General features: G+C 39.2%; 1 protein-coding gene across 1 annotated transcript in view; it reads left to right on the forward strand.

Annotated features, from left to right (window-relative positions):
• The window catches only part of KCNQ3 (potassium voltage-gated channel subfamily Q member 3), a 203491-nt gene extending 187710 nt beyond the window's left edge, over nt 1-15781 (forward strand). The window contains exons 11-15 of the mRNA XM_056333672.1: nt 1031-1133; nt 3572-3703; nt 6285-6383; nt 8162-8246; nt 9520-15781. Coding sequence (XP_056189647.1) covers nt 1031-1133; nt 3572-3703; nt 6285-6383; nt 8162-8246; nt 9520-10257 — 1157 coding nt within the window. The 3' untranslated portion in view covers nt 10258-15781. The remainder of the gene's footprint in view (nt 1-1030; nt 1134-3571; nt 3704-6284; nt 6384-8161; nt 8247-9519) is intronic.
• The last annotated feature ends 538 nt before the right edge of the window (nt 15782-16319 follow it).

Raw genomic sequence — 16319 nt, forward strand, 5'->3', positions numbered from 1 at the left:
CCAAGTATGGCTGGTCCCTGGTTTTACATGGCACATTTGGGGAAGCCCCAGGAAATGAATGCTGGAGTCCAGGCAACACGGTGCTTGAAATAAGACAATGCCCCCCCCCCAAAAAAAAAAAAAAAAAAACCAGCAATGGATATGGGATAAAGCCAGTGGTGGAATCAACCTATTTGACCTGGAAAAAAGGGCACACTGGGCAGTGAATCCATATTCCCCCAAAAAGCATATGCCATCATGGCTCAGTTTATTCAGCAGGGATGCTATGCTGAAGTAGCTCCCTCCTAAACTGCATCCAGCCCTGCACTAGCCTGTGTCCAGGCATCTCATATGCCTCCTATTGCAAGCTCTTAAAACTTTGTTTTGTAGAGTCAACGGCTGGTTCCCTCCCACCCCCCATAAGACTGCTGCCCCTCGGCAGATTTCCATTGGGTGTCCATGTAACATCACAGGGCATTTTTCCTCTCAGCTTCCCTGAGCACACATTTTCCTCTTCTTGCCTATAGCATCTAAATGGTCTCTCAGTAACAGTTTCCTCTTTATTGCGCCAGCTGGCATCAGCCCATGCTGGGCATACTACCATGGATGTAGTCTGGGTGTCCACACCAGGAACTTGGTTATTCTCTTCCATGAAGGTACATGAGCTCCAAGCAGTGCAAGTGGGAGGAGAACTTGGCCTGTAGCTTCTACACCTGTTTTAGCCTTACATAAAATAATTTTAACAAAGATTTTTCATTGTAAATGCTCCTAAAAGTGGGAACTTCTAAATCCATTGGAAAGGAAGAAAAGTTCCCAATGTTTCAGAAATCCTGGAATCTGAGAGGAGATCCCTCAAAAAATGTGTTTTACAGCCGTCCCAGAAGAATTATCAAATCCCTTTCAAGAGCTGACCAGAGAAAGAGGAACCTGCAAGAGATGTTCCTTTACTAAATTACACTTACTCTTATGTAGTGCTTTAGTCAGCCAGATCTCACTCTAAATATTGTGTGGTCAGATGCTCACACAGCTTTTTTTTTGACCTGCTTTGCAGATGCAGGAACAGGGGAACCCATGGCAGAAGAGAGAGGCGACAGTAGTGACTTCCTTATGGAAGATATGATCCCCACATTCAAGACAGCCATCCGAGCTGTCAGGTAAATGTCTCTGCTGCTCCTCAGTGCTTGGCTTTGACTTTGAATGCTGATGCTTCAGGAAGTCACGTTACCATGTTGCTACATGTTGCTTTATTGTTGATGTTACTGCTTTTTTTAAATGCAATAGAGTAGATAATTCTAGATATATTGAAAAGCACAAGACAGGCTCCTATTTAAAGTCCTCTTTGAAAATATGCAGAAAGGAAAATGATTTTCAGCAACACTGACCATGCCATTTTTGCAAGATACTCCATAAATAAATTTATTATAAAACAATATTGTATACAATTCCTCATTAAAATATGCTACAAATATAGTATCTGGCTCAAATTAGTGACTGTAGTATTTATGTAAAAACTGGAATTTTCACTTAACAATAAACTCTGAGATGATTCAACTTTTCTTTATTCACAGTTCTATGTGTGGAATATACTTTCTAGCTGTCAACTTTTAATAGATGCTGAGGTCTCCATTTCAGCTTGTGACATGTGTCACCTCTATTTTCATATCACAAGAGATATTCCCTAGGGTTAGAAAACTCCTAGTAGGGCTTGGTAGTGTGATTAGCACATCAAGCACATGGAATTCATTCACTGATGTTCTGTAACTCCTCCATTCAGTACTTTTTACTCTCTTCTCTTGAAAAATGCCCCCATAGGAAAATACTCTGCTTTCATTGCAATTGCTTTTTATTCCAGAAGTTGTTATGTTTTGGGCCAGGGAGTCACTAGTGACATACTACAAGTCTGGAGTGCCCCACAGTTATCTTCTTGGAAAAGCTTCAAGACAGTTATAAGTGTATAAACATATAGGTATATAACTATAATATGTATTTTCCTGGTTCTTTTCCAATTGGGTGCAGGAGAACCAGTCATTAAAAATTCCAAGTTTTCTCAAGCCTGCTGAAAGCCATGTCCCACAGGCTTTGCTCCTGTTATTCATGACTGCTTCTCTCCCACTGGAAGTTTCTTCAACCCTACTTCCTCCATAGTTTTCCCTTTCTTTCCCTGATACCTGCTTGCTTTCAAACACAGACTATGCATCTGTCCTGTTTTCCAGCCCCATCTTTGTAAGACATGCTATTACTACTTTTGCTAAACTTCCTTTCCCACATCGTGTCCAAATCTAATTGATTCATGCAATCTCCCTTTAAACTCAATCATGAGCCAAGTTTTTTTTTATTTTCTTGTATAGTTTACCCAGATGCTGGATGCTAATGGAAAGTAATTCAGACAAAACCACTTAATGGGTTTTCAGGGTCATGATCAAGGAGATTTTAAATTGAAATTGCTAGCAGGGTGATTCCTATTTTTCATTTCTGCTTTTTTTAAGTATAGTTTTGCTGTTACGTATAGTTAAGACTAAAATAGACATGGATATAATTTTGAAATCTTGAAAGATTTCTAAGCAACAGAGTTAGAGTCAAAAACCCTTAAAAAGTTGTAACAGAATTATCTTTGCTAAATGAAAGTTCAAACAGATTTTGAAAAGGTTAAAAACCCTACCAACTTTGAACAAAAACCAGGTCAGAATCTTAACAGATGACAGCAGTTCCCCAATTCAGACCAATAAGAACATGGAGACTTGACTGAGAAAACAAACCCTCAGATGCCTAACCTAAGAGAGGTTAAAGAAATAAAATGCTTTTCATTCTTCACATATCTTTCTTGTCTATTTGTTTAATCTACCAAGATATAACAGTGTAAACCAATATATAAACTGAAAAGAATGGAAAAAAGAATGCCAAACAGTTTTCAAGTGCTCTGGCCAGCACTGATCCTTATTATAAGAATTCTATAATTAATTACTTATTGGTTTTATTACAAGAATTCTATAATTAATTACTTATTGGTTTTATTACAACAAGAATGTTACGCTGCTATATTTTTCAAGGACACTTCAGGCAGTTCTAACACTTTCTCTTTTCTCCACAACCTGAACTGCTGCTGACTTCTTAACTTCCATATTTCTACCTCATTAACATTTCCTATCCAAAACTTTCCCAGATGCAAAATGAAAACCAAGCTGGAAATGATTCAGCATTATCTATACTATAAATTAGCTTTATAATAGGCTGAAACATAAAAAAAGCAGCTTCAGCTTCAGAGCTTCAAAATCTCCTGTGAGCCGTGTTGTTTAAAATCAAACTCCACATATGATTTTGTAGCTTTGAACCATTTCTAGTTATGATGATAATACTGAAAAAGATATTTTGTGCATATAATTTATTTTAGCCTATTAATTATGAAAATTAAACTATTATATATTTACCAATGTGGTATGAAAATAGAGATTCTCTGCTTACTTTTTATTGCCTTGTTTTGAAATAGCATGCTCAGTTTCCAAACATCCAGAGTATTTATCAAGTATTCCATGAAACTGCAAATTATCATTATGGAATTTATAAAAGGTTAATACTTTTTCTGTTTATTATGCAGAATACTACAGTTTCGTCTCTATAAAAAAAAATTCAAGGAGACTTTGAGGCCTTATGATGTGAAGGATGTGATAGAGCAATACTCAGCAGGGCATCTTGATATGCTTTCCAGAATAAAGTATCTTCAGGCAAGGTAAGAATCCTCTGGTAAATGGGGAAAATGTATAGCTGTGCTGGCAAAAGTATAGTTGGCCTATTTGTGTACAAGGCCACCCAGAAGCTGTGTCTGTACATAGCATAGCTGATCGAGAAGAAAGCCTTTTCCCCAAAGACTAAAGGCAAGCATGCAGCTAGCAGGGGTAACCGCAGCAGAGGAAACCACAGGCTCCTATTTGGAACAAGGAAATCAGAGTGAAAAATCCTGTGAATTTTCTTGACCGTTGCCTTATTTGATTAGGGTCAAGTTTCTCCCCTTCTCCCCTTTTTACAGACGATAAATAATATCGATACAATAATATAAAAGCAAAGTTGCTTTACATGAGCTTTTCTTTGGCCTGGATTCTCTGCTGAGCTGTACCTGATGAAACATCTCATACCAGTGCACAAATACATTAGCACAGAATGTTTTACATCCCCTTCACTCAGGTGTAAACTAACCTATATGAAAAAGAAAGTGGAATTTCAGGCCATTGTGACTGTTCAGGTGCAATCTGCCCCCACAGTTGTTTCCTTGCAGATGTGGTTCACCGCCATGTGCTTTTGAGGCATGTCCACAAAAACGTGTGCTGCTTGCATCCTGAGCAATAGGCACAGGTCAAAGCTTGAGCTAGTAAGCTTGTCTGGGTTTGGGTGCCTGTGTGTGCATACGCGTGTAGCTGTATTAGTTCAGTCTCAGCACAGACTGCCCATGTTCCCTGAGCCCCTCCAGTCACTCTGAACAGCGAAATGCCACACAGACATACCCTTGATTTCTCTCAAGAATGGGCTGAGCAAGTGCAACACTTGTGGCACATTTGGACCTTATCCAGACTTACCTTGGCTTTGTAAGGCTGCTCTGGTCCTTCCATTGAACTCCATAATTTCTTACTCCAAAGTGCTTTTCCATATACTCAGCTATCTCATTTTCAAGTATGTAGTATGGCTGGTTCCTACCTCGGTATTAGTGCTCTAGAAAAGCTGCTTGCTTTAATTATTTACCGTAAAACACCATTGTTACTCTATAAAATGAGCTCTGCATCGCATGAGTTTCAGTTTTAATGCCGCAATATCTTTTTGAACTCGGGAAGATCAGGAGGGCCCATGGTGTTAGAAACCTGCACCTGTCTGTGTGGGGTCTACATGCCTTATACTGGATATCCTTCCTTTACCTTAGACTGAGGTGTGTGATTTTGGACAGCAGAGCACCTCTTATACTTGCTTGAGTCCTAGCAGCAGTAAAGGTGCCTGACAATCATGAGACCACTCACTCAGTGGTTATGGCAGAGCTTTGGAGGATGAAGAAACATCCCAGGTGAGTCAGGGCAAGGATCACAGCATAGCCTCAGCCCTGCAATGTTCAGCTCAGCAATGCCATGCCCTGGTATAAAGAATCACCAGGGGCAGAAGAACCACAAAATCCCATAGCCATTTGGCCCATATACAAAGACCTTTTTAGAAGCCTTTGAAGAAAACACATAATCCTGGCAAGCCATATGAGATTCCTCTTACAGTTAACAGAGACGTAGTCAACATAATTAATAGCCTTTATGGGACAGTTAATCCCTGCTTAAACCAGATGCCTTCATTTGATCAGTTGACTCTCCCTTACTCTCCTCCTACAGTCAGACAAAAACAGGGAGGTGAGGCCTACTCATTGTGTCTATGAATAATGAGATGCTGTTGGAGACATTGACTACTTGGCCCAGCAATGCTTGTGTGCCTAGCAAACGTCTAGCTAGCTTTGTGAGGTTTGCCTTGAGCTTTTTTTAACTTTCATTTCCAAAACTCCGTGGGGCACCATGAAGCCATGCAATGTACCTGCATGGATTACCTGGTAATACAGGTCACTGGTCTGTGGGCTGGTGCTGACTGATAACCTGGTAAGTTTTCTGTGCGTGCTGAATGAACAGAGGTTTGCTTGCACCTGAGCAGTCAGATGTGCCAAATGAAAGAATAGATTGATAAGAGTAAAAGAGTAATTAAATGTGCTGGAGCCACCCAAACAATCCTTTCGGTTATCTTCCAAATAAAAAGTCAAGCCAGATTCCTTGTGAATCTTCATTTATGGTTATATTTTTCAAGCCAAAAGAATAATTAGTAAAGACCAAAAATAATTACTGGTAATCAGGCACAATAGCAGCTAGAAAGTAGCTGGTTTATGAAGATTATCAGGAATTGCCACCTTTCACCAAATTCTGATTTTCACTATCCAGTGCAAAGCCTGATGGGTGTCTCCTGACATTTCTAGGAGCAGCTGTTATTGGGAGTTTTTTTGACAATCACACTACTTAATTCCTTTGAAAGAAATGAAGTCATGTGTTTCAAACGTCAAAGTTTGGAAACAGTGTGCTAGGTAATTATTTAACTACCATGAAATTACCAGGTAATTACAATTCAATGTATTGATTGTGGACCCAGAATAGAACAAACACGTCATGACCCTCAATATATTTCCAAATCAAAATGTGCTTCTTTTTTGAATCTTTGCTACTGTTTGCTGCAGAGATGCATAGTATTTGCTGTCATGTGTTAGCATTTGGAGATGGACTTAAGCAGTTGCACTTTTTTTTTTTCAGAGTAGATATGATTTTTACACCTGGACCTCCATCTACTCCCAAGCATAAGAAATCCCAAAAGGGAGGAGCTTTTTCTTACCCTTCACAACAGTCTCCCAGGTGAATTTTTTATGCCTACTATTTTGCACAGAGCAAAACAGAAATAAAATGTTCATTCGTACCAATAAGCATGACCTTCATTCATCCAGCCAGTACACTTTTCTAGTAATGATGCTGAGAGGATATGTTGCTACAAGATCTAGATGTGTAAATGTTGAGCCAGAAAGACACGAGCTTCCCTAAGAACAATGTATGATGGAAATCTAAAGTTAATGGCTTCTTAATTGTCTAGCTCATCTTCTCCAGTGTTTGGAAATCTGATTTTATATGAAATACATATATTTGATTACTGATGTGCTGCATTTATAACAATCGACTAGTAAACATACTTTAAAAAATCAATAAAAATCACCAATAATTTGAAGTTAAACCAGCTATTTTCCTGAAGTAGGAAAAAGTTTTGTTATAGCCCCCACCAAATGGCAAGCTCAGAGTTTTAATGATGCTTCCTTTAAACCAATGATTGGTGAGAATTACGGAAAATAAATTGCAATACCAGGTTTTTGGGTGTGAAAGTTACAGCATGTTATTGGATTGCTGCATTCCTGGTAGCAAGAATTCAATAATAAATGACATTTCTTCTGTTATTTACAACTATCAATCTGTCAATAAATACCCATGAAGAACCACACAAGACCATCAACAATCTGTCCCCAAAGCTGTTATGGTTGCTTAGAACAAAAGTAATCTTACAGAAGATAAATTAACTTGGCTCTATCTGCTTTATTCCACCCAGTGAAAAATCTAAAAAAACATGTAATTGTGAAGACAGAGACCTACATTTATGGAAGAGGCAAAGATCATTTGGGAAACAAAGCAGATTGCAAAATTTGAATGAGCCCATACCATCAGTAACCCAATGAGCAAAATCTGACATGTTTTAGTTATAATTTTCACTTTAGTAGGATATATTCACAGCTATATTTTGAATTTTGTCAGAAAGAGAACTGGACCTGTTAAAACAAAAGTTTTAGGGTATATTTGTTCTAAGTCATGTTAAAGAACAAGTCCTTAGAAAATGTTTTTCTAGACTTCGACATAGGTTATAGAAAGACATAGATTCCTTTGAGGTTGGTTTGGAACATCTTGATAAAGATTTAACTTGATAATGACCATTCGAGATCCCATGAAGTTATAGGTCAAAGTTCTTCAGTTAATCAGAGATCATCTTCTTACCTCCAGAAGTTAGTCCATCTGATGCAGTAGGGAAATTACATAGGCAGTAGGAGATTACATAAAAGAAAATTTATCCTGTGATCTACTCTAAATCTCTAGGCCAGACCATCTCTTTTCATCATTTCCAGTCTCAGTCACTTACTATTCGGCTGAAATTGAGAAAAAACCCCAAAGACTTCAGCCTTGAAATTCAGGTTCAGTCTTCAATTACACTAATTATAAAGAATTAGATTTTAAAACACATGGCCATCTATAAAACCACTATCTAGACTATCTCAACATTTTTCACAAACCTTAAATTATTCTGCTTTCATTTTGACCTTTTTGTTTGCTTTTGATTTTTCTTAATCTTTATCTTAATTTTGAACCAAAATAATTTAAAATTAAAAATACAAAATACAATTTTTTAAAAAATGCATCACATAGAATAGACTTTTGCTCCTGTTTGTATGCTAAATAACTAAATTCAGTCTTTTCTTAAATGGGGCTCCAAGGAGCTATGTGACTATAGCACCAAGCTGGTAATCCTGTTTTCTGATATGAATTACGTAGTGTGATGCAAAGAAAAATTGAACACTAATGCAGTTATTAATTCTTTATAGAAATGATCCATATGTAGCCAAAGCATCTACAGCAGATACTGAAGACCAAAGTATGATGGGCAAATTTGTTAAAGTTGAACGACAGGTATGTAATTTCATGACAATGATGGAGGCTGAGGTGCTTGTATAGAAATGATAAAGCTGACATAAATTCTGAATGAGTCTTTGGCTGATCCAGGCAGATTTATATTATTAGTGATCAAGACTCACTCAGATCTTGTACTAATATTCACAAAACTATGTTGTTAGATTTTCATGGTAGAATTTAATTAACTGGGAGGTGTGCATTTTGAAGCTTATTGAATGAATATCGTTGTATATGGCAGCAAGACCCTAACTGTGGTGTTTAGATGGGACCTTTTCATTCCCTTAAGCTCCATACTCATCAGGTTTGATGTTTTGTTGTGAGCATCACCTTCTTTTGCGGAGTCTGGCACTCAAAATGATTGCCTCCACAGGTATTTTTGGGGCCTCTTTGTGCATTCTAACCTATTGCTTAACAAGTAAAGACCTTCTGATTTTTAAAAACATAGCTAAGTAAGATGGAGGCAAGTGACATTGATTCACATTGATTCCTTTCATGGAATGAAAATGTTCAGGCACAAAGTACTATCAAAAGAGAAAGGGAATTAGTCCTGATATTCAACCTTGATGTTGTGGCGTAGTGGAATGAAGGTGGGCTAATTAGCATTGATAATATACAACTGTGGGTTGGCTTCAGGGGCGGTGGGTTGGCTGATGTAGATCAGGTGCAGGTGTGGCTGGTTAAGTGAAGGGGTTGAGCAATGAAGGGAGAGCAGCCGAGGGAGAAGAGAGAGAGGAAGACACGAGAGAGACAAAACACATGCCCTGGATGAGTTGAGATAAGGAGAAGGTAGCAGAGGGACTGGCATGAAGAGTATGCTGGTATGAGGTGGTAAAAGATCTTGTTGCGGCTTGATAGTTTGGAGAGTGCTGTGACATTGTGGGACCATTAAGAGTTAGAGAATAGGTCTGTGTGCAAAGGTAATTCCATCTGTTGCATTTTTGGTAACAGCTGGTTGCCATGTGGTACCAAGACTTTGGTCATAATGTTGTAGACTGCTGTTGGATGCTGGACTGCCAAATACCTAGCAACGCTAAGATTTTTTTTTGGCACATTTCACAGGGACAGGTTTTCTTAATTGAGGCAGTTAAAGGATAAACTGGCATCCACTGCAGTCCACCTTCCAAGGGAAAGTCATGATTGTCCTATAACTACCTTCATGACCAATAAAGATGGCAGCACACCATTGCTGGGGGCAGTGCATGTATGGACACATTGACTCTTTTGTTGAAAAACTGACTTGAGACAATATCATAACATTGGTATTTTTCAGGTTAATGACATGGGGAAGAAACTGGATTTTCTTGTTGATATGCATATGCATCATATGGAACAGCTGCAAATACAAGTTGCTGAGATAAGTCCATTGAAAGAAACTGCTTCTCCTGCAAAGGAGAGGAGAGAAGAAAACAAATATTCTGAATTAAAAACAATAATATATAAATACACTGAGCAGTGTGCTCATGAAACTCCTTACAACTTCCAGCAGGTTCCAGTCAACAAAGTCAGTCCTTATGGTTTCTCAGCACATGGTCATCCGACTCATCCACAACCTTTATCAATAGGTGGGCAAAACTCTGGCAAAGTGCAAGCCACACCTTCCTCAACTTCACATGCAGAAAGGCCAACAGTTTTGCCTATATTTACATTAATGGACTCCCAGGTTAGCTACCACTCTCAAGGAGACCTACAAAGCCCTTACTCAGATAAGGTGTCTCCAAGGCAGAGAAGGAGCTTCACAAGAGACAGTGATACGCCATTGTCCCTTCTCTCCGTCAACCATGAGGAACTTGAGCGCTCCCCAAGTGGCTTCAGTATCTCCCAAGACAGAGACGACTTCCCCTTTGGCCCCAATGGGGGATCAGCATGGATGAGAGAGAAACGCTACCTAGCAGAGGGGGAAACGGACACAGATACTGACCCTTTTACACCAAGTGGCTCCATGCCTTTGTCTTCTACAGGAGATGGGATTTCAGATTCAATATGGACCCCTTCAAATAAGCCAGTTTAAAAGTGCGTGTGGGGGCAGTCACTGGTTGACTTCTCCATGTAATGTAAGCATACTTTGTATATCTCACTTACTCTACACCCAAAGCTTACTAGTTCAAAACACCGATGGCTGCATAAGATGCATGTGATATTAGTGGTAGTCATTCTGCACCATTTCATACAATTTACTAATGCAGTTTTTTTCATGCTACCAAAACTAAGGAGCTTAGTTTTGAGCATGGTTTGCATGACTTTGCCCTATATAAATGGTACAGCTGATTTCTTCTATGATACATATCTATCTGATACTCTTCAATACAACAATGGTGAACTTATAACAGGCAAGATATGGTGGTCCTTGCTCCATTTTGTAAACAGAGCAGCAAAGTAAAAATATTCTCAGGAGCAATATCCCTTTGTGGAAACAATGTCTGAATCAATTTTCCAATATAAGTAAATCAATCTCTAACTGACCTAGCCAAGAACATCTAACATTCAAAGCAGGGAAAAAGCTGAGTCAAAGTAAATGACCTTACTGAAACGTTTTTTTGAGCTAAATGTTTCTCATGTGATCTCTTGTACAACTACCTGTGAAATACAATGTTGAAATGAAATTAAGGGTAGTACTTAAAATCTAAGCCACCTCCTGGTCATGTTATTTATTTATTTATCGTAAAGTGTAAATATAAATCCCTCAAACTACTTTGAAAATCTTCACTAGTGTTTATTAAATTGCTCAAAGCATGACTACAATGCTATTTTGTAGAAAGCCTTTTGCTAAACCCATTTGCTACTTCTGGGGCCAAATTTTTTTTTCTGTTCCAAAACTAAGTTTGTTCGCTGGAGGAAACTCCAGGTTTATATACTCTATTTCTATTGATTAAGTAAGCTGCATAATGTAACTGTGCCTCAGTTTCCCAATCTGTTAATTGGGAGTTATACTTCCATACATATACACAGGTTGTAAGGCTCAATTCACTAGTATTTGCCAAGCGCTTTGAGGTCCTTAGATGTGCCGAGTATTGCTATCCTGTTCCCTGGGAGTTCCACAATGTGGGATGCTGCCAGGTTCTGTTTCTCTCTGTTTACTGTTCCTCTTGGAAATGGACTGCTCCAAATCCATGAATGTGTGCCATATTTAGGATCAATGTATGAATAAATAAATACCATTTTTTTCACCTGTCCCTGAGCAACAGAGAGATAAGTATGCTCCCCAGGCCTCAGCCAAATATTTTTTCATAGGAACTGGAAATTGTGTTGAGGGAGACCAGAAAAACAATCCAGCCCACTGGGAACAGGGCAGAAATGAATCAAAGATCTCTCCACTACAGTGGGAATGTAGTATTTATACAGCTGATGAAACTAGCCTGTCCAGATATCCTATGCAGGATTCAGCTGGTGTCAGTCCAGATGTCCATGAAATAGCATCCATTTGATGTCAAGTTCGATGGCTATGCACTCTTTACAACTGGCAGAAAACTATTCAGTATTGTCAGTGAGCACAGGGTACAAGAACCAAGGCACACATCATAAAGCTGATGAGATTCATCTCATCTTTAACTCAATTACCTACAATGAAAAATTTCTGCCAACTTCCAGGGGAGCAGAGGGTGACTTGCTTAGATGCCAGATGATCAGAAACACCCACAGTGAGTGGGAAGGCTCTCACCTTACCCCACTGATCCAAGGTACAGCCTGTCTGCTGTGGCTCATGTGCACCTCCTGTTGAGACTGACCCCTGTCACTCCACACAATGGCTTCACCACCATGGCTACAGCACTGACCAACAAAGACACAAGGATCTGGCCCATGTAAGATGTTAGAAAGTGGGCGTTCTGTGGTGACTGCTTGTATTATACTGCAGCTGCACAACTGAGCATCCTTGGCACATCCAATCAGAGCACAAGAAAGACATACGCTTTACTGGGCTTCCCAGTATTTATTGGGCATTGCATAGTCCTGGACAGAGTGTGCTTTAGTGGAAGATACCTTGTTGGGTTTTGCCCAGCGTAGTAAATTTCAAGTTTGGTTCCTCAGTATCGCGGACATCTTGTAACAGTCATTCCATCCAGGGAGCTTCTATTCTCTTCCAGATGTAGGCTTTCATCTTCACTGTTTATTGTCTATTTAAAGAGACATCTGAAGGATTAGGATCTTCTTGCTTTGTCTGCTTCTTCAGCTAAATCATGGTACATCCTTCTGGGACAGATCTTCAGGGAGAATAGATTGCTGTGGTTACATGAGTAAATGATGCAGACCAGTTACAGCCTTTGAAGAGTGGGCTGAGTCCATGGGGCTGTTCTGAGGCCATTAACTATGATGGCATGAAGCATAATTTTGGTAATTACTTAATTGACAAAATGGCCATTGACCTGAAAGATAATCTCTGTTTTGTTTCATGGGTAGACCTGAAAAGAATAAAACCAGCTGATGAAAGTGTAATTCATTATAATCTGGCACACTGAGAAGAATTCTTTGGCCATCAGTGATTCTTGGAAATACCAGTACCTGCTGCAGGCTTTCTAATATAGTAATACATGTCTGTGGCAACTTGTAAGATTTAACCCTCACATGGCAACAGAATGAAGAAGAATGAAAACTGCTTTTAACATTGCTAGACGACTTCTGAAATTGTTGTAAGTATATACTAGACAAACCTGCTTCACTTTTCTGATATGTCAAGTGCCTGGCATCCCTACTGATTTCATTCAAGTTTGCCCCTTCCTAAAATGTTTTCTAGATCTGAGCAACCAAAATCAAGGCAACCAAAACCCAAGTGCAATCTGAAAAATTTGTTTGTGAATCTCTTTGACGGTGGCTATGCCACACAGTTCCCTGCCCAGTTCCCACTCATATTTTTCACTTCATGTTTCTAATCTCTCCCATGCCAGGTCATATAAAGGGAATCTTTTCTCAGTATCAAACCTGGCTGAAAATCAATAAATTACCTCATTATAAAGGTATGTTCATTCCAAGAGAAAATCCAAGCAAGGGCAGAGACTTGAATGAGCCTTCACCTGCACACAGAGTGCAGCCCCAGAGAAAGTGGGATTTGGGCTGCTCTGCACTGTGTACACTTAGCAGCTGAACTGCCTTCAAATTAGCATTTTCTGTGGTCTCTAAGCACCAATGAACTATATGCAGCTTGAAAACACTATGTCTGGTATTTGTAGCCAAATCCTGAAATATTTAATGATGTGCTAACTGGCCAGATAGGGTCTGCCTCTTCTTAAAAGGCATTGGTAGTAAGCTCAGCAAGACCCTCTGCAGTGGACATCTCTGGGTCCTCTGGAAGAGACCCAAGAAGAGGGTCAAGGAAGGTCTGATTAGCTTATTTTAAAGTTTATTTTTTCAAACACACTTCTTTGCATTGAGACCAATCACTGCTTCATTTAGAAGGGTGATGTGCTTCGCAGCCCTCTGCCTCCTACATCATCTGGATTAAAAACAGAGTGTGCATCTGTTCTGCTGTGTGTGCTGACAACAGATACATGTCAATATGTCACCAGCCAGGTGAGATCTGGAGACCATTCCTGATCTGGGATGTGCACACAAATTTCATCACACTCCATTTCAGGTGCAGTCCAGGGAGTGCATCAACCTTGGAACTGCAGTTTATGTGCCTGCCACAGATGCTGGACAAAACAAAATAAAGTCTCTGTGATTATAGGCCCTGGCAACATTTAAAAGGTCAGGACCTGTTTTGCAGAATAGGTTCACCACATACAAGGAATCATTATTCACAATTTCATTTGAGAGAGGCATCTGTGATACTGGTACTCCTCATACTAGGAGTGGATTTGATTTATCCCTTCTTCTATTTCTGTGTGACATCTAAGTTTAACAGCTATAAATTTTGTTTGGGTCCAATCTTCCTAGGGTCTAGACTGACACTGACACTTCGTTTACATATGATTAATGTTAAAGACAATTAACCACTGGAATGGACTCTTCGCTGACTCTTAACTCCTGCAAGGACCAAGGATTTGTTTTAGGCCTTGAGATGTTTTTCATGATCAGAACATGCGGGGCTTTCCTCTGCTCTCCTTGAAGTCAGTAAGAAACATTCTCAAGCTGACACACTGGGAGCAGGACTGGGTCCTAATCTGCCTTTATTTATGAATCCCCTTGTGAAAGACAGCATTGATGTTTTTCTTAGCTACGTTTTTATGTGGACTTTTCAGTCCCTGATGGATGACACACATCTGGAAGGTTTTGAAAAGGTAAATCTGTGTGTACATTGTATGCCTCTCTGCAGCGTTATTATCATTCCAGCTTCCTCACTTTAGATTCAAACTGAGAATATTTCATTTTTTAGATTCAAACTGAGAATATTTCATTTTTAGATTCAAACTGAGAATATTTCATTAAGGCAGATGTAAATGTTTAGTTAATATATGCAGGTCTAGAAAATGTGGTTTATGCTCCATTTAAGGAGTTGATCCTTTCAAAAAAAAATCTGGTCAGGTAATGGCAGTTGTCCTTTCCTTGGCTTTTCTTTGCACTGAATTAATCCATCTGGCTCCTATGGAAATAAAATTTAGCACCTGTAGAGATTGATTGAAAAATCCCTAAACTAACTTTGGCTACGTTTGCTCTGTTTTTATCTGTAACTTTGCTGCATTGTTACGGTTCAGAGTGGAAATAATTTTAAATTTTTATTCTTCAGATTGTGGCCCGGCAGTGCCACAGACTAATTCCCACCTGAACCCGTGCATAGTGGGGCTCCTGACTTGCGGCCTTCAGGCAAGCACCGTGGTCCAATCAGTTTGCAAGTTCACAACCTAAAGCAATCAGAAAATGCAGATTTAGGAGAAAATTCAGCCCTGCTGGGAACCCAGTTGATGCAGGGGTGTCACATCTGCTTATATAAGAACTGGATTTGTCCTGCTTAGTGCAGAGCATGTGAGAAAGAGCTGGATCTTCATTCCTTGCACCCCACAGCCCCCACCACTAAGCTTTACGTCCCTAAGAGCTGCAAGCCTGAATTTTCTACAGCACCTCATGAATTTGGTGTGATACGGCTTTTTCATGAGCCTAGCTGAATGTGGGCATTCACTTTTGAAGACCATTTTCAGGGGTGCAGAGGGAAAAGGGGCCATTTTCAAGTGTTTTCAGCTGGGCACTGTGGGAATGAAGATCCTGGGTATCACTATTGCTTCTGATTATTTAGGCTGTAAGATTTGATCCTTCCCAATTCAGCTCTTAGTAGCTTCCCTCTGAAGTTAAGTGAAGCAAAATACTGAAAGTGGGATCCTATTTCCATCCTCAAGGATACGCTGAGACTGAAGGTTACATAGCCAACTGCATTTTGTTTTCTAGTTATGGCATCTTATTATTACTAGTATTTGTGCCTTGCTCACTGAAATTTTCTCCATGCTACAAAGATGCTTTTCAGATTCTGGCTGACAAGGGAACACAACTTTTATACAAGTGGCCTTTAGTGCTCTTTATAATATTATTTATTGTAATTTTTAAACTGTATGTGTAATTTATATTCTGGCACTGTCCAATATTTGAACAACTTTAATATGTTTATTTCAATATATTATGCAAACTACTTCTTAACTGATTTTTTATGTTCTGTCTTTAAAAACTGCACCACTTATTAATAAATAGAAATTTCAACTATGATGTGGAGGAATGTATTTTCATTTCAATTGTGATAAGCTTCACACATATTCAAAGGAATGCCCAGGAATTGTGGAATTGGAATGCCAAGTTCTATCATTTTTTTCCAAAGATCAACAGTATTTTTTTAAACTAATGTACTGAAGTGTGGAATTCTGAATCTCATGGGTTCTGTTTTCCACACAGCTCTAAGACCATGCACAACACTAACATCTTCTTTATCCCCTACAGTTTTTCCGAGGCAAACACAAAGGTACTTCATATGTATTCACAACCTTTTATAGCCCATACTACCACACATTACCATTATAGATTTAGCAGTGTATCTCCCAGTTGGAATGCATAGCAATTGCGCAGCACAATTGGCAAAAAGGAAACATTGGCAAAGACCCTTTTGACTTCATCTGTGCAGAAGTGAACTCATAGCTACAAGTAGGCTTTACCTGGCTTCCA

Source organism: Falco biarmicus, chromosome 3, assembly GCF_023638135.1.
Source record: "Falco biarmicus isolate bFalBia1 chromosome 3, bFalBia1.pri, whole genome shotgun sequence".
Lineage (NCBI taxonomy): Eukaryota > Metazoa > Chordata > Aves > Falconiformes > Falconidae > Falco > Falco biarmicus.